The following is a 19,379-nucleotide window of genomic DNA, read 5'->3' on the forward strand; positions in this document are numbered from 1 at the left end:
AAGTGCTGCCTAAAGCTAATAATCTGGCATTGTGCAAGAAAGGGAAAAATGACTAATATAGAATTTGTTTCCTTGGAAACAAAACAATAATACTGTTTCGGAGAAAATATATTAGCAACAGAATTTTCACAGAGATGTGGTATTAAAATGAAATTCTGACAACATAATAACAAATAATACTGGTAAGAAATAAGTGGAAGCAGAAATATAAAAAGATAATTTATACCTTTGGAAGTATTTACATGGATTTGACTGGACAGGTCAGAGTACAAATATTATATACAAAATAATAAAATGATAGCAAGCAAAGAAATGTAAGTCTCAATTTTATTAATGAGGGCTGAATACCGTAAGAATCAGAGCAAGGCTGCTCATCCATCAAGAAAACAGGTAGCTGGAACTTACACTTTGCTGGAGGTAAAAGGAAGAGAAATAAACAAAATTGATTCTAAAACAAATAAATAAAAGAATAAGGTCACAGGCCTTCGATTAAACAAATGGTGGTTATTAAAGACCAACATGAATTCTTTAAGCTCAAATCTAGAAGAAAAACCTTTCTTACAAAATTAAAAACTTGAATACTTTAACTTTCCTAAAAGAAGATACCATTCCATCATCTTCCCTTCTAATAGAAGTGTGAGACTTAGGGTAATCACATTATACTATATAAAATAAATAACATATGAAGTATATTTTTAAAATGTAAGATATTTTTATTATGTGATTTGTGAGGAGGAGCATGGAGTACATGAAGCACCTATGGAAACCAGAGGCCTCAGATCTCCCAGGCAGTTCTGAGCCACCAGATATAGGTTCTGAGAATTGAACTCCAGTCCTCTGCAAGAGCTTAATCACTTAGCTCTCTGTTCATCCCCAAATACATGTCTTAGCCTCTTAAATAACAAAAAAATCTGGTGGTCTCTAGTTCCAGTTTGTTTTTAAATACAGGAGTATAATATATTGGATCACTGGCTTGTCTTTAATTCTCTCAATCAAGTTTGTCAACCACTTTAATAAATGCATAATCTTGATCAAATTTCTCTTGACATTGTGAAATAAGATATAATTTAAAAATTATCTCAACTGGTTTAAACAACTTTTTAAATAATATTTCCAGAGCAAAGAGGCTGTTATACCAAAATTTTGATGCCTAATCAGGCCTTCGGTTTCTCGAGGTTCAGAGAGCACTGTGCCTGGTCTCCAACTTTCTGCTGGGCCAGAAACCACCTTGTGAATAGGCTTTTGGCTCTTACATGATCCGAGAGCACCTGCAACCAGCCTAGTGTAGATCCAGAGAGTAACATGGGACCAGAGAATATGATGTGAACCGCCCTCTAGCCACACAGTAGGCTTAGAGGGGAATTCAGGGCCCAATTTCTGGCTCCAATGTGTTCAAGGTACTAGAGGAGTCTAGAGATTTAGCTTTATGTCTCTCTCAGGTCTCTCTGTGTTTGAGGGGTTTGTGAATAGGGAATATCTGCTGGTGCTGGAGACTGGGGAAGAAGATTTTTGTGATCTTTTGGGGATGGGAGTCAGAGAGTAATGGAAGACCACAGCAGGTCTCCAACTTCAGAGCTAGCTGGAGAGACTGGATCACAGGAGCAGTAGGAGAGGTGTGGGTGTGTTTCCAGCCTACTTGTTACTTTGGCAGGAACAACCCAGGTGGCTGGCTGGGCTGAGCTGAGTGTCCTTGTGCTTGGAATCTCCAGGTGAGAGGGAGGAAGAAAAGCGCTGTCTTTCTGGGAACATGAGGATAGTCTGTGTTTCTAATTTTAAAACATTCTGCTAGGAAATTCTCGTCCCTTTGAGAATAAGGGGTGAGGGTCTCACAGCCAGGAGAGCCAAACTGAGAGAGAGAGAGGGGACACTGGAAGAAGAAGGGCAGAGTCAAGGGAGTCACCAGCCAGGCACAGAGGAAGCAGAAGGTGAATGTACTGTGCTGATAAAGGGTACCGCCACATGGAGGAACATAGATAAGAAATATGGGTTAGTTTGAGTTGTAAGAGCTAGTTAGTAATAAACCTAAGCTATTGGCCAAGCATTTATAATTAATAATAAGTCTTTGGGAGATAGCTGGAAAGACAGAGCTGACAAGTCACAGAGAACCTCCACCTACAGGGTTTTCTCTTGTTGTTATTGTTGATTTTTGTTTGTTCTTTGATTTTTTCTCAGTTCTTTATATATTCTGAATAATAATCCTCTGACAGATGTATAGCTGACAAAGAGTCTCTCCTATTGTGGGCTTCCTTTTCACTTGTTTGATTGATTCGTTAGCTGTGTAGCTAGTTCTTAGTTTTCTGAGGTCCTTCCTGTCAACTGGCCAACCATGTACTTTATATCTTAGAGCACTAGAGGGAAGGATGTTGAACGTTTTCTTCATGGGTAGTATGTAAAGTGTTAGGGTTTGGCGTAATTTATATGTTCTACATGTGTGCATATATTGAAGCATCACAGGGCTTCGTTACTGTGTGTAATTTTATGTTTTATGTCAAAGGACAATATATAAGTCTGAGAACGTGCCATACACATTGTAGCTACAGACAATGCCAGCTGTCTTCAGATTGCCTGCATTTGGACATTAAGATGGTTCGCACATAACCACAGACAACTCTCGGAACATTTTATAAAGACTAGAACTTCAACTCCCCAAAACCCACACAAAGTTCACTTTTCAAAGTCTACCATCCAGAAAAGAGTCGCTTCATCTTTGTTCCGTGAATTGACCCAGTACATGGCTTAAAAGTTCCTCTGTATGTCACATATTGGGCAAAACTGAAATATCTGCAACTCAAAAGCACTGAAATTGGTGGGTGGAGAGATAGTTCAGCATGCACAAGACTTGAGTTCGGAGCCCAGATCTCAGGAAGGAAGCCGGATATGGTGATCAACAAGCCTGGGAGGTGAAGCCAGGATGATCCCACAGGAGCTTGCTGACCAGTAAGTCTAAGTCGAATGGAGAACACCGAGCTTTGCTGAAAGACACTGCTTCAAAAGGTAGGGTGGAGAGCACTGAAAAATACAAATTTAAAGATGGAGTTCTCTAAATTTTAATCAAAGCTAGGAACTTGAGAAGACAAATATATTTATCTGCTGGATGTATTATCTAGACTAATATATTTACGTGGAAAGGAAGTAAAATATTCTCTACTAAGTGACAACACTATGTACCAAAATATTCTTTACTGTGTGATTTGCCCATTGATTTAGTGGGGAACGTGGTGGATGTGAATGAAAAGTGGCAGCAGTTGTCTAAGGATGTTATCTTGTTTTCCACCATTTCATTCCCAGCCACGTCATTCCTTTGTCTGAGTATATTCACCTTAAAAAAAAAAAAAAATAACAGGCTATAGAACACATGAACTCAATTCCATGGCGTTTGCAATATCCCAATGGATTCATTTTGGGTAAACAAAACTCCAACTGATGTAGTAGCGAAGCCCATGTTTCTCCAAAAAAGAAAAATGACTTCATTCTTGGCCCAAGTAGAAGTCCGACTCCTTGTTCAAAGTGGATTGGTCACGGTTTGTAACATCCCGACAAAAGAAGTGTGTCTCGTCCCCTCTGCAAGGGCTGACAATCATTTGATGGTTGCTGGACCTTAACTGCATCCTACACACTGAATGCCTACTGAGTCAGCTTTTAGCTGGGCTTTGACGCGGTTCATCACCTCCTTCCGGAGGCCACGCCCAGCCGAGGGCGCCGAGCGTGACCGCCACGCCTCCGCTCGCGATTTTGCGCTCGCGCGGGTGTCTTGGCCCTCGGCGCGGCCCGTCCCTGGGCGCCTGAGGCGGGCTGAGGGCTGACGTGTCTGCCGTTTCCCGGTGTCGGTGTGAGCGAGACAGTGATGGCGGACGCCTGGGAGGAGATCCGGCGGCTGGCGGCTGACTTCCAGCGGGCGCAGTTTGCGGAGGCCGCGCAGAGGTGCTGGTCCCCTCCGGTCTGGAGCCGGCTTAGGCCCGGGACGCTGCCCTACTCCCGCTCCGGCCGCCGGGTGTCGGCGGGACCCCGGGGACCGGCTGCTGTGGCTGCCGGTAGAGGCGCTCACAGCCCGGCCTAGACCCCAGGGCGGTGCGCAGCAAGTAGCCTGTCCCTCCTTAAATCCCTTCTTATCTGCGGGTGCAGATCTAAGCCGCCCTCTGTCAGGCTTAGGGACTCCCGGCCCCTGACTTTTCTGTACTCCGTGAACCTTTGGAGGAGTGACCAGAACACCCCAACTCCGCGTCCAGAATTACAGATCGCATATATAATGCGAACAGATTTTTTGTTTCTCCTTGTAAACGTGTTCTTGTAGTATTTTATTATTACGGCACCTACAGACACTAACCCTTTGCTGCTGTTTATAGCATTGAGAGCTACAAACACATTCATTCACACACCAAACAAGCAACAACAAACCCCAAGAAAACAAAATCTAGGACACGATAAACTGTGTGAGTAACTGACAGTAGTGACGGTTTTGCTAAGTCAGATGACCTGTCTCTACACCATCTGTGCTAGTAAGACCAACATGCTGTGCTTTTTGGAAAAGTTTGTGCCATCTGAAAATCAAAGGCGTAGCTGGTGTTTTCTTTCTTACCTTGTATGTCCACAGTTTTGATAGTTGAAGACTGGACTAGAAGAGAACACTGTTAGAATCATAGTACAGTGATGTGTCTCGATTAAGTAAATAATTCAAGTGAATGCAAAGTGGCATACTCTTCAAGTTTCCTTTTTAAATTACTTAATGCCATTGTACTGATAAAGAACAGATTTTGTAATGTAGAAGTTACTCAAGATTTTGCATAGAAAAAATTTTTCTTCTATCATATCAGCCGCACTCATCGGCCGCACTCTTAAACTTCTGGTTTCTCGCAGGTTGTCAGAGCGGAACTGCATTGAGATTGTGAATAAACTGATCTCTCAGAACCAGCTAGACGTAGTCCATACGCTTGATGGGAAGGAATACATCACTCCAGCCCAGATCAGCAAAGAGATGAGAGAGGAGCTCCATGTCCGAGGGGGTAAGTAATTCCTTAGCGTTATGGCCTTCTTTTTACTGGATGTTTGGGAAATACATTAGAATTATAAGTAAATAATCATATGGAGGTTATAGGGCATTCTCCTCAATTGTTCCTTTTTCTCCCCACTTTGTGTTGGGAATCAAACTTGGGCACATGCTAGCAAATGCTGCCGCTGAGCTGTAACCCTTCTCAGCTGGTAACTTAATCAGCCTTCCTAGGTTCACGCAAACGTGATCTTGATTATTACCATTTAATGAATACCATGGTTTGGTTGTATTGAATTAAATGTATTCTGTATGTAGGGTTTTTCTTATCATACTAATTTACATCATGAACCAGGGGTGGGCACCTAGCTCTCAACTGTATCTGAGGAATAAAAATTTCATAAGACTGTAAGTTCTCAGATATTAATTCTGCATTCTTTAAAAAACTTTGTAAATCTATAAACTATAATCCAAGGTCCATCATATTATATGAAATTCAGTTACTGCCAGCAGACACAAAATACTGTTTTCTTTGTAGTTTTAAAATTTGAACTATGACTTAAGCAGATTGAGCACAGCTGGAATTCAACCTAACCAACTCTTCATTGGACACTATTAATGTGTAATCTTGGTGTTTTGTTTTCTGTCTTCCTGCATTAGTGCTAATAAAATACAAGCTGTGATTTGGAATGTTTAAAACATTCTCTCTTGCTGTAGATAAACACCCACTTTCCAATTTTAAAGAATGGCTCTTTCATCTTAATTTATTGCCGATTTTTCCATTGGTCATTTTAGATGAACTGAATTGTGTGGGGAAGGGAATGGCTCTCCGAGGTTTGTCCACCTTGTATCGGTTGATGTTCATAATTGAATCTGATGTGATAAAAACATCTTTGAAACAGTATTGCCTATGGTTTTAACCATAAATAGATTGATCAACTAGTAATTTATATCTCAATGCATCAGTTATTGTGCTCCAATGCCCTTTGTAGAAGGACTTGGATTGATCAACACTGTATCTGTTAGAATTATGCTGTTCAGCTATACTTCCTAGTAATTTAAATGCCTGTCTTTTGTTCAAAGGTCGAGTAAACATTGTTGACTTACAACAGGTAAATTTGTAAAAATTTTGCTTTGATTTCTTAAAAGTTTCTTAATATCTAATACTGTGGGTTTGTTTGGTTCCTCTCTAAGTATTCACTAGTACTGGTGTTGTGTGGTGTGATATTTGTGAAGAAACAGTTGTAAAACCTTGGCTAATGGCTTAAGTTGATTTACTACGTTTGAGTTCTTGGGTTTTGTTTTTCTTTTTTTTTTTGTTTTGTTTTTCTTTTTTGTTTGTTTGTTTGTTTTTGAGGCACTGTTTCTCTGCAAAATAGCCCTAGCTGTCTTGGAACTACCTCTTGTAGACCAGGCTGGCCTACAACTCAGAGAGATCCGCTTACCTCTGCCTCCCAAGCGCCGGGATTGAAGGTGTGCACTGCCACTGCCCAGCTTCATTCTTGTTTGAATACATTCTTTACAGATAAAACTCAATAGTTATTACATTATAAAATTGTAAGGTTTGTGTAATTTTGGATGAAACATCATTTAGTTTTTCATATTTATATAATAGAGAAATAGTTTAAAAAGGAAAGAAAAATATTTTTAAAATATTAAAAAGTATATATAATCTAGATACTAGAAAATTTTATATGAAAGGATGTTTTTTATGAGTTCACTGCTTAATACAAGGTTTCCTGGGAAAATGTAATTCATCAGAATTCAAAAGAAAATAAATAAGCAATGGGACTTCCTTTTTTCCCTCCCTCCCTCCCCTTCTTCCTCCCCCCACCCTCTTCTCTCTTTCTTCTGTAATTAGCAGTGTTTATCTTTTTCTGTGACCCTGTCTTGTCTAGAACTGTCTGTAGACAACACCAGCCTTGAACTTGTGACTGTCTTTCCACATGTTCAGATTATAGCTGTTTGCACTGTACTTAGCTATCAATTTTTTAAAGCAATTCATCAAAGAGTGAGTTTAAAAGTATAACTCTTAGTGTATAATCTTAAATTTAACAAGTAGTGCAAACTTTATTTAATTTCTATCTAATTCTAGGTCATTAATGTGGACCTGACTCATATTGAAAATAGAATCAGTGACATTATTAAATCAGAGAAGCATGTCCAAATAGTATTGGGTCAACTGATAGACGAGTAAGTAAAATGTTTAGAAGGTCTTTCTTCCTTCTTTCAATTAGCCTTTGAGTTTCGGTCAGTGACGGCCAGTTAGCCTTTTTGTTTAAGCTCATGTAATACAGTATAAAAATCATTTTATTATAATAATCATTTCATTTTAAAGTAAGTACTAGTTATGGGAAATGCATTTTCATAAATAGTCTAAATCTTGATCTTTTTCCTATTAAGGCAATGTAAAAACATAGCTTTTATTACTTGTCATGAATTAACTGAACTCAAAGCAAATGTGTTTTAAAAATACTAATGTGAAATTACTATAAAATTTCTATTGGCAAAAGAAAAAAACCTGCCATTTGATTAGCCATACATTTCATTGTATCCATGAGCAAAGAATTAGCTTTAGAGTCTGAACAGTGAGTGATGTTCATTCGCATTCTGCTCATTACTCCAAGAAAAGCATGACGGGAAAATGCAGAAGGAAAACATTCTTAAGTTTTTAAAAATCTTTTCTTCGATATTAGGAACTATCTGGATCGGTTATCAGAAGAGGTAAATGATAAATTGCAAGAAAGTGGCCAAGTAACCATCTCAGAACTGTGTAAAACCTATGACCTTCCTGGGGATTTTCTGACACAGGTACTTTCTTCCCCTAAAAGTGTAAAGAATGTCAAAGAGTCAGTGGGGAACTGGATCAGGTGGTTTTACATAAGGTACAGTGGATATCTCTCACAGCCATGGTTTTCGTGAGTCCCATCTATGTCTCTAGAGAGACTTGTTGAAAACAATCACAGTTATCCCACACCCCAAGCCCCAAGACACTTAAGAGTAGTTAATGAATGCATTTTAGGACTGTCTTGATGCCACAGGAGGGCGTGTTCCACAAGTGCGTGGATTTGCCTAGTGCTTATAATATTCACTGTAGAAACTAACCAAGATATATGCTGCTTTCTATAATCGCTAAACATTATAATTAGAGGGGGCAACGATAAGGGCTGCTGCTGAATGCTTTGCAGTGAAAAACACTTCCAGCAAAGGTTTTTCTTATGAAAATGTCAGTAGAACCGTTTTTTTTTTTTTTTTTTTTTGCTATCGTTTTCCTCCTCTAAACTGACATGACAGAAAAATAAGACTCTCACATATTCTCTAACTTTAGGTTTTTTGTGTTTGTACTAAATTCAGATCATGACTATAGTGTAATAATGGTGTTACCTAAAAACTGAAGCAATGTGTTGTCTGTAGTTTGTTATCTTATAATCATAGATGCTAGTGTGATACAGTAAAAACCCATAGCCTTTACTGTTCAACAGACCTGGATTTGAATTTGAATTGGTGCCACTTCTTAGTTAACCAGACATTAAGAACATGTTTTTCTCTGTACGGTGTTTCAAATATCATATCTTTTGAGAAGGAATAACTATGTCCTTTCATAAGTATCAATGAGATATCTAATGAAAAGTTAGCACAAAGGTGGCACTCTAGAAAGAGCAGTTTGTTTTTAGTTTACTGAAACAAGGAAACAGCTGAATCTCATTTTAACTATTGTCTTAGTTACTGTTTTATTGCTTTGATTAGACACCATGACCAAAGCAACACGTATAAAAGAAAGCATTTAATTGGGGACTTACTTAACAATTCTAGAGGGTTAGTCCAAAATCATTGTGACAGGAAGCTTGGCAACCTGCAGACATGAGACTGAGTGCTTACTCCTGATCCACAGATAGGCAGGCAGTCAGAAAGACAGAGACCTGGCCTGGCCTGGCATGGGCTTTTGAATTCCAAGCCCACTCTCAGGGCCACACCTCCTAATCTTTCCCAAATAGTTCCTTTAACTAGAGACCAAGTTCAAGTCTGTGAGCCTCTGGGGGTCAGGGGTGCCTTTTCATTCAAACCTCCACAACGACCTTTCATCTTTAGAAAATCTGACTTGAGAACGTTACCAAACCATAAGTACATGAAACTAATTTGTAGTATACGTCTGTTCGTGCATATTAATAAGCTTTTGTAGTATTTAAAACACAGTTTAGAAATGATAGATGGTTAACAAAGCATTTTAGGGGTCCAAGTCCTGTTTTTACCTCAGAAACTATAAATCATCAAAAGTTAAACTTAAAAGAAATAAAAGGCTCTGACCAAATGATTTTCTGTGCGACTGTGCTTCCGGGTGCTTCAGAGTTTTCAGCTCTGTCTTCTGAGCATCACAGCATGTTTCTAAAAACTTACATGTATACCTTCATTGTAAAACTATTAAACAAACCAATGAATGCATCTGCTTTTGGGGGGAATGAAATATGTCCAGACCTATTTCATATGTACTTGTACACATGTGGTATAGCTGAGAAGAAATAATTTTGAAAACAAGTCTAGTAACCAGAAGTCTGCCAGTTTAAATCTGGAAAAAAATCTTGTTATTGTTGGAGAATATCATCTTTCAGATCTTATGGTTCCCTTAGCTGTCAAATCGTGGAATGACATTTAATCCTGTTAGTGTCCAGTGGTCCAAGTAGAGGCTTCTCTGAGACCCATCTTCTTATTTGTATATTGAAAATCACGTATATCTAGAAAACTGGATAATCAATTATTTTTATTTTTTATTAGAAATAAGTATTGTTAGCAGGGGCTTTATTTCAGTTAATCCTTGATCAATTAACTAACAATAATAATTGCTATTAGTATAGGAAATCATCTAACCATTTGGTATGTTTCTGGACTCTTCTGTGAGACAATGACATTTTCTAGATACTAATGCATCATTTTAGTTTATGTATGATATAGTTTGAACAGTTGAACTTTCTGACACAGCACATAGCATAAATTAAGTAGGAGTATACAAACACATACTTTAATTTTGTTATTGCAAATTAATAAAAATTGATGCCTTATTTCCAGGCACTAACTCAGCGACTTGGTCGAATTATCAATGGCCACATTGACCTTGACAACAGAGGGGTGATTTTCACTGAGGCCTTTGTGGCTCGTCATAAAGCACGCATCCGTGGGCTCTTCAGTGCTATCACCCGGTAAGCATGGTTTAAGTACGTATATATGGATATACTTATATGCTTCTTGAATACGATTTGCATCTTTTATCAAGTAGTTGAATCTGTTTAAAACAAAATCTCACTAAATATCCCAGTGTATGAAATCGGTAGAAAGAGAGCTCTGAAATGGGACTATAAAGCCTCCAGGGTCCCCAGACCCCGCTGTCTCCACTCACATCACCTTCCTTTCCCTGCTCCTACAACTCTTGTACTTTTACAGAAGACGGTGTTAAAATCTGATACTAACATCACTATATGAAAAATCACCCAGAAATCTTGGAAAGATCGTGCAGTTATTAAAATGGGAGAATTTGGTCCCACATAGGAGCCATGTGATGGCACATAAGTCTAACTTACTTGGAGTTTAGATGGGACTGTTTTTAGAATCCTTTATGCTAAAAGTCCACAGTTTTAATGAACAGCAGTATTACTTTTGAAAGGTACCAAGAGTCTATAAACCGTCCAGGTCTATTTAAATACAGAATTCAGAAAGCCTACATTCTTGGCTCTGCTCGCCTGTCACGTAGTTTCTGTTGAGTAGCTTTGCCTTCCATCAGTCTTGAGCTGTCACTACACCTCGGAGTGGCATATTCCACTCTGTTGACTGAGGTTCTGTCCTGCCCAGGTCCCGCAATCGTTAAGTCCCAAAGAAATCACACAGAGGTCTATACTAATGATAAAACTGATTGGTCTATTAGCTTGGGCTTCTTATTAACTCTTATAACTTATATTAACCCATTATTCTTATCTATGTTAACCACATGGCTCAGTACCTTTTTCAGTGGGGCAATCACATCTTCCTCCTTCTGTGGTTGGGACAGGACTGGGGAGGAATGGGCTTCCTCCTTCCCAGCATTCTCATGTTCTCATAGACCCGCCTCTACTTCCTGTCTGGTTGTCTCGCCTATACTTCCTGCCTGTCTACTGGCCAATCAGCATTTATTTAGAACATAATTGACAGAATATAGACAATTGACCCTCACCACCACTCTGTCTAATGCTCTGCTCATCCTTTCCTTTTAAGGTCTCTTAAAACTGATGTCTGTATTCACTGCCCATATTCTTACTCTCTGTCACTTCTCAAACCATTTGTCTGGTTTCTGCCATTTATATTGTCAATATCACTAATCTGATGTCTATTTGCTATCCTTATTTTACTTGTCTTTGCATCAGCATTTAACAGCAGACATTTCTTTTAAATAGGGCAGCTGTAGTGATTTCTTTTTCATCGTTTGACACACAGTATGTACTTATTGAGTACCGAACACATGCAAGGCACAAGGAGTACAACAGACTGAGCGGTTTCAAGGGGAAGCTTGTTTAGCTGGAACAATGTTCATTCTTTTTCATTCTTAAATAATCTGGCATTTATAAGTAAACTATTAGAAAGTTTTTGTATGACCAATATAGAAGTTGCTCAAATTTTCCCACAAATATTTTAGTCTGTATTTCCTACAAAAGAGCATTATCCTATATAATACAACCCAGAACTCATAGTCAGAAAACTAACATTGATATATACACCCATCTAGTATTCAGATTCATATTGGTATACTGATTGCTTCAGCACTGCCTTTTCTGCTCCTTCAGGTTCAGTTCAGAATCATATGGCTCACTTAATTGTTATAGTCTTTGATCATCTTTAATCTGGAACACTTGTTTGGTCTTTTTCTGACTTTTCTGATTTCGATATTTAGAAGGACACATGTTAAATTCTCATGTCTGTTGTTTGTACCTAGTGTCATTATTAAGTTGCTCATCATTGACAGGAATTCACAGAAGGGGTGCATTATTCTTGTATTCCATAAATACATACTGTTGTCAAATGATGAAAAAGAAATCTCTACAGCTGCCCTATTTAAAAGGAATGTCTGATGTTCAATGCTGATGCAAAGACAAGTAAAATAATGAATATATAAGAAGGTTGTTATAATTAAAATAAACAGAGATGACACAATTCACAGCAATTTGGGAGTTTGAGAAAATTTAGGATCAAACAGTTTAATAAAACAAATTGATCCATATGAAATTTTGTCAAAAAATTTCATCAAATCTCTCCAAACACACAGCTTTAAGTATTTCATTCATTTATAAATAAGTATTTCTATTTTACCAAGTGTTTTCAAGAATTTAAAAGAAAAAATATTGTGGCATTATAAGTAATCAGCAAGGCATTAAAAAATTGTAATTAGTTAAAAGACTTCTAATATGTATACAATTCAAATCCTGACTGGAGAATACAGATGCTGGCTTAAAGTAAATAGAAATGAAACCTTACTTTAAAACTATGAGTAGTGAAAAGTAAATACAGGACTGTGGAGATGGCTCAGTGGGTAAAGTACATGTTCTGCAAGAATAGGAACCTGAGTGTTTTCGTGTGTTCTCAGCATGTTCTTTAAAACCAAACATGGAGGCACCCATCTGACACCCAAGTACTGTAGAGTGGAGACAGCAGATTCTGGGAGTTTGCCAACTCTAGCTAGATAGGAAGCTCCAAGTTGAGTGAGAAACCCTGTCTCAAAAAATAAACAGGGGAGCAGTGGTGGCACAGGCCTTTAATCCCTATACTCGAGGAGGCAGAGGCAGGCGGATCTCTGTGAATTCAAGGCCAGCCTGGTCTATAAGAGCAAGTCCCAGGACAGGCTCCAAAGCTGTAGAAAAAACCCTACCTTAAAAAAACAAAAATAAACAAATAAATAGGAGACATACATACATACATAATACACAAAGAAACAAAAAGCATTCAGGTATATATTCAGCTATGTAAATACTTATGATGGTCTGGAGATGTAAAAAAGTTAGTGATTGTGGGAGAGTGCCAACTATACATGCACAAAGCCGTGGAATGAACTTATAGCACCCCTTATCTCACTACCACAATCACATACAGTGGTCATATAAAGACATGAATAGATGACATTCATTAAATCTACTTATAATGCTTCAAACTATTGTAATAGACACTGTAAATATCTATCAGCTGAGCATGTAAACGAACTGGGATATATCTGTATTATAGAGTGATGTTCATGCCTGAACTACTTCATGCATGTTTCATTATTGACATTCAGTAATATAACAGCATGTCAAAGAAAACAGGAACCCGAGACCTCCTATTTAATCAATTCTGTTGAATGTCCAGAAGGTCAAATTTCTAGAATCAGGAAACAGATGATTCTTATCTGCAGAGTGGCAGCAGTGATTCAGCAGTGATAAAAAACATTGTGAAACTGGATTGTTGTGATGGTACATGAGTTTGTAAATGTATTAAGATTAAGATCACTGAGTATACACTTGAAATTGAGTAGATGTTAATTATATATAAATCATACCATACTAAAATAGTTTAGAAAATATTACAGTAAATACAAATGAGTAAAAATAGTATATTAAAATTGATTTCTTCAAAATACTTTTGTCAAGAAATATTCCAGATACATTTAAGCACATATATTATCTCACTTTTCTCGAAAAACAGAACCATATGACGCTCCCTTATGTGTTCTCACGTAAAAGGAGGGAAACCATAGTAAGGAAAATGATGATCACCCATGCTCACATGTCTGTGAGTTCTATGTCATGCATGTAGCCATGTACTGAAAATACTTGGGAAGAAAATTAGATACACATTAAACTTTTCAGATAGCATATTGCATTAGAAAATAAGGACATCTAGGACTGTTAAGTGCACAAGTTATAGGGAAATCCCACAGCATTGTACAATGAGAGGTGTGAGCATCCTTGAATTTCAGTCTGCTGCACAGTAAGGACAAGGGCATGCTCAGCATCTCACAAAAAGGAAAATCCTGCTGGAATCATAATAGAAGTTGATCTTCATTATGAATAGACTCATTCTTGCTATCTGGGTGGCACAAGCCTGATCAGGTATTTAAGAGTTGATATAACTTTGCCATCATTGTTTTCATTAAATTAATTGATGTTTTCTTTTAATAATCTCCAATTTGTTGGGTTTTTTTTAGTCTTATACAATTCTATGTGAATTAGTTTCAATGTTTTTCTTTTAATTTCCCATAAAGGCCTACAGCAGTGAATTCTTTGATTTCAAAATATGGATTTCAGGAACAGCTCCTTTACTGTGAGTTTTATTTCAATTTGTTTTATTTGGGTTGTGGATGTAACTCAGTAATATAGTGTTTTTTTTTTTTTTTTTTGAGAATACATAAGTACCTGGCTTTCATCTCCAATGATGAGAAAGAGAAAGTTTCACATAGTTCTCTTCAAGGGCATACATTTATTGACCCAAGGATTTCCCTGTGGGTTCTACCTCTAGCGAGTTCCATGAGCCCCAATAGCACCTCTGTAAGCCCAAGAAGACATTCAGCATCCAGGGTATAGCATTGCTGTATGGACTGTTGATGAAACCAAGTCATTGATTTTCTCTTTTTCTTCTTTTTCTAAAGTTTGTTATGTCTTTTACTTTTGGACATTATAATATAACCATGTCATTTCTCACTTCTCTTTCTTTGCTTCTAACTTCCCATCTATCACTCCTTGTTCTCATCCAAATTCTTGACCTCTTTAATGGTTATTGGTGGTGCTGGTGGTGGTGGTGATGGTGATGGTGATAGTAGTTGTGGTAGTACTGGTGTATGTGGATATGCATAACTTTTTTATTGGATAACTAATTGGGGTGCTGTTCCCTGGGGAAGACTTTCTCCTGCACTCAGCATTTCTAAGTTGCCTATAGTTCTGTGTGTTAAGGTTGAGGCTTCCTGGGGCTTTTTTCTCCCCTCCACATTAGCATGTTTGTTCTTATAGGCAGCCATGTTGGTGAGTTTTTGACATTCCTAGGAAATGCAGTTTCACAGTAAATTCCCCATTGCTCTGACTCCCATAATCTTTCCACCCTCTTTTTCATGGTGGTCCCTGAGGCTTAGGTGCAAGAGTTAGACTATATGTGGATCCATTGTGACTGGACTCCACAGCTCTGCATTTTGATTGGTTGTGGTTTTCTGTAGTGATCTCAGTGTGTTACAGAAAGAAGTTTCCTTGAAAGTGGATGAGGACTACAATGTGGGAATAAGGACAGATATTTAGAATGACATTAGAGATTATGCTTGTTTAGTAAAGTGGTGTTTGTTGGCTCTTCTCCAAGGTCCACAACTCTACCCACCTCAGGCACCATTACCATATGAGGCATGATTTCCCTCTTGTTGAACATGCCTAAAGTCCAGTTAGCTTGCAGATTGGCAGTAGACTTAAGAAGATGGTAGTGGTGATAATGAAATTTGTGTCCAGTGTGTATTGAGTGCTTGCGATAATTTCAGCTAAGGGTAGCATTTACTTGAATACTGCACCTTTATGAGATGGGTATTATTATTGTTCCCATTTCACAAATAAGAAAATCAAGATACTAAGTAAATTATTTGCCCAGGGTTTTATAGTTAGTAGATGGCAGAGTTGAGGTTTTTCCTTGACCACTGGAGCCACAGAATCCATCATCGGAGCTGTGGCATTTTGCTTCTGCATTAGGAACGGTTGATGCCCTGCTTCAGTTAATCAGAAATGGAGAGTGACCACACTGCTGAATTAATATGTCCTGGTGTTTGGTTCTTCTAGTTATTAGAAAATTGAATGTATAATGCTAGTGATTAATCATTATCTATTGAAGTAAAAATCAAATTATACTTTTACATTAAATTATTAAATGATGGGGTGATGATTTTTTAATCAAGTTTTTAAGTTAACATATATGTCATATTTTGTTCTTAGTTGTCTTTCATCTCCATTTCTACTACTCTCTCTTACTGGTTCCCCCTCCCTGAAAGAGTCCCCTCCCTTTTGTTTTAATGCCGCATGTATTGCATTACCCCCTCTTTCCCAACCCTTCCTACTCTCTTACAATACTTCCTTCTCTTCAGTGGCCTCCATTTCTGACAAAGATGTTGAGTTTTTCTCAAAATTACTCAATGTGTAAATATTATCTGGTTTGAATTACACTGGTTTCTAAATTTTTCCTGAGTTACAGGCTGAGTAGTCTCATAAAATAAATACTAGGGATGTTTTTTAAATGTAATTTCATGTATGGTGTTTAAATTGTAATGTATCTTGTAGAAGCATCACGTTTAGGGACACTGACTGTAAAGTATTGGCCTTCAAAGCCATGTCCCCGTTCTGATCTGTGTGTACTGTGTGTTTGCTTTAAGCTGTGCTTGAGGAGCTCGTTGGCACTGGACGTCTGCGAGGCACTGTGGTTGGCGGCCGACAGGATAAAGCAGTGTTTGTCCCTGACATTTATTCCAAGACACAGAGTGCTTGGGTGGATTCCTTTTTCAGGCAAAATGGCTACCTAGGTAACTATTTTTTTTTCTTTTCTTTGAAACTAAAATTTCTTCCTAACACTGAACTCTTCATAGAAAGCGTTGTTCTCCAGAGTCCACATGCATTTTCCTGTGGTTGACTAGATAGATTGTCATGGTTCCCTTTGACTGCAAAAGTTGTCACTTTCAATTCTTTGGGGCTTAGGAACTGAAATTAATTCCATTATCACTGAAATTTAAAATTGCCAAAAGATGGTATTGACAGTTACTAACCTTCAGTTTGTATAAAGGTGTTGTAAAATTGAAGTGTTTAATCCCCAAAAGCAATTATTGTGTTTAATGTAGTGTGCTTTTTCTTTCAAGTTACTTCATTTTAGAAATATGCATTGACTGGTTTTTCAGTGCTTACTTTTATCAGTTATCTACTGCTCGGAAACAGTATTATTCTAAAGTGTGCTTCCGAGGTTCTGCGCTCATTTCTGTAAAGTAGACTGATTGAAAGCAGTGGCCACGTCCTCTGCTGAATGCAGACCTGATCAAGCTGTAGAGTGGGGCACGCGCTCCTAAGTTTATGAAGAACAGTTTGAATGTATACTCTAGTACAGATCACTCGATCTCTGATAATGTGCATACAGTTTATGAAGAACAGTTTGAATGTATACTCTAGAACAGATCACTCGATCTCTGATAATGTGCATACAGTTTCTTCAACCCCAGCCTTAAGCTAGAACTTTATTACTAATTTCTTAATAGCTATAATGCCTTCAGTACCAGTAACTTCTGTAGCTCTGAGTCTGTTATGTTAAATTGTCTGCTTTGGAGAATGGCTGTGGCTTATTGTACAGTAACACATTTTAAAAAATAAAATTCACTCCTTTAACTAAAATAAGCAAAACAGATTTCAGTTTTAATTTGAACAGTTTCCATTCCCTTTACTGCTGTCTTTCATTGTATTGCTCTGTAGTCCAGCTTTCCTTCAATCCTTCAGTGGGGAAAGGAATCACACAACTTGTATTCACGGAGCACTTGAAGCAGGTTTCCCACAGGGATCTTTAGTAATAGACACCTAGGAAAATAACCCCATGTAACTAGCTACACTACGTTTCTTTTCTTTATTCCTCAGAAAATGCTGGAATACATTACAATCACAGTCAAAGAATGGATTTGTGTGGAATTAACTTTTTATAAGACTTCAGGAAGGTATGAATGAGTTCTATTCAACTTTCTTGTGTATTTCTAGAATTTGATGCTTTATCAAGACTTGGAATCCCAGATGCCATGAACTATATAAAGAAAAGATACAAGAATACACAACTCTTGTTTTTGAAGGCAGCTTGTGTTGGTCAAGGACTTGTGGACCAGGTGGAAGCATCAGTAGAGGAAGCCATCAGCTCGGGGACATGGGTTGATATTTCTGTATGTTTTACCTTTTTCTATTAAGTTTTTCATAAACCAATGATGAGTGATATTTTACTAAAATGTGCCCATTTTAGAAATAAATTATGTAAAACTAATATTGCCTTTAGAAGTAAATTCTAGCAGTCATTGTTACAAAAGAAATGAAATTTTAATTACTTTAGGCTTAAAGTGATGTTGTAAGTATATATAATCAAATCTAGAATTTTATAAATCTCAGAAACAAAGAAAATAATATAGCAAACATTTCAGTCCTGAAAGCGAAATTGGTGAGATTTTTGCACATCTGAATGAGTTTTCTTTCTAGTTGCTATGAAAAAATACCCTGATAAAACCAACTTCAGGGTGAGCAGGCTTGTTTTAGGCTTGCTAGTCTATCATCATGGGAAGTCAAGGGAGAAGGGATATGAAGCAGCTAATCATAGACATCCACAGTCAAGGACAGAGAGCAAACTAATGCATGCCTGCTTGCCAGTGCTCGATTCACTTTCTTCCCTTTTATCTAATCTAGGACCAAAACCCAGGGAATGGTTCCACTAACTTTTAGGCTGAGTCTTCTTATAATAGTTAACACTAAGCAAGGCAGTCCTCCACAGATGAGCCAGAGGCCAGTCTGATCTAGATTGTCCCTCATTCAGACTCTTCCCAGGTGATTCTATGCTGTGTCATTTAGCAGTTGAAACTAACTATTATAATGCCTTTTCCTTTTTTTTTTTTTTTTTTTTTTTTTTTTTTTTTTTGATTTTTCGAGACGGTTTCTCCGTCTCGAGCTTTTGTTTCCTGTCCTGGAACTAGCTCTTGTAGATCAGGCTGGCCTCGAACTCACAGAGATCCACCTGCCTCTGCCTCCCGAGTGCTGGGATTAAAGGCATACGCCACCACCGCCCGGCTTATAATGCCTTTTCCAAGCATGTTCAACTGCCCTGGCCTCAGACATCCTGGTGCTTATTCCTTCTCCAGTAATCTAATGTATTACCATGAACTGCTTTAGCACCAGTAGTGTTGTTCAAGGTTCAGCTGCCCCCCATTATGCCACAGAAACACTTCAGAATGGGTAAAGGTAAGCTGGAGGCCAGTCTGTTATTCCTAATGAGAACATAAGTGTTTTTATAAGGTAGGAAAGCTGCTTGTGGGTACTGAATTCTTAAGGCTTCTTTATTCTTACAGCAGATCTCAGATAGTTTCTGTGTGATAGGCACTGTTCTATAGGCTACAAATGGCAAACAAGCAAACCCGTGTCTTCTCTTAAGATAGACAGTTCATGGGGATAGATACATAAAATAGTAATTAAATATAATAGTTTAGGTAATAGAGCTGAAAAGAAACTTTGTACAGGTAAGGTTGTCAGAACTTACTGATGAATTGTATGTAGGTTTAAGAGAGAAACATAGAGGGTTCTGTAGATTTTGGTGGTGGTTTGCCCAACTTGATAGTCCTATAAGGTATGCAAGTGGGGAAACTGGGTATAAAACTTGATTTTTTTAT

The 19,379-nt window shown here is 37.9% G+C and overlaps 1 protein-coding gene across 2 annotated transcripts in view; it reads left to right on the forward strand.

The window, feature by feature from the left end:
• The first annotated feature begins 3,767 nt into the window (after positions 1-3,767).
• Ufl1 (UFM1 specific ligase 1) overlaps positions 3,768-19,379 on the forward strand; it is a 30,347-nt gene continuing 14,735 nt past the window's right edge. For both annotated transcript variants that reach the window (XM_041667700.1, XM_041667701.1), the window contains exons 1-9: positions 3,768-3,921; positions 4,855-5,000; positions 6,068-6,096; positions 7,080-7,177; positions 7,681-7,795; positions 10,046-10,176; positions 14,235-14,293; positions 16,365-16,511; positions 17,719-17,894. In XM_041667700.1, the coding sequence (XP_041523634.1) occupies positions 3,845-3,921; positions 4,855-5,000; positions 6,068-6,096; positions 7,080-7,177; positions 7,681-7,795; positions 10,046-10,176; positions 14,235-14,293; positions 16,365-16,511; positions 17,719-17,894 (978 nt within the window). In that variant the 5' untranslated portion in view covers positions 3,768-3,844. The remainder of the gene's footprint in view (positions 3,922-4,854; positions 5,001-6,067; positions 6,097-7,079; positions 7,178-7,680; positions 7,796-10,045; positions 10,177-14,234; positions 14,294-16,364; positions 16,512-17,718; positions 17,895-19,379) is intronic.

The sequence above is a fragment of the Microtus oregoni genome, unplaced genomic scaffold (genome assembly GCF_018167655.1).
Source record: "Microtus oregoni isolate MIOR12 unplaced genomic scaffold, Mior012 000017F_ref0000208, whole genome shotgun sequence".
NCBI classification, from domain to species: Eukaryota; Metazoa; Chordata; class Mammalia; order Rodentia; family Cricetidae; genus Microtus; species Microtus oregoni.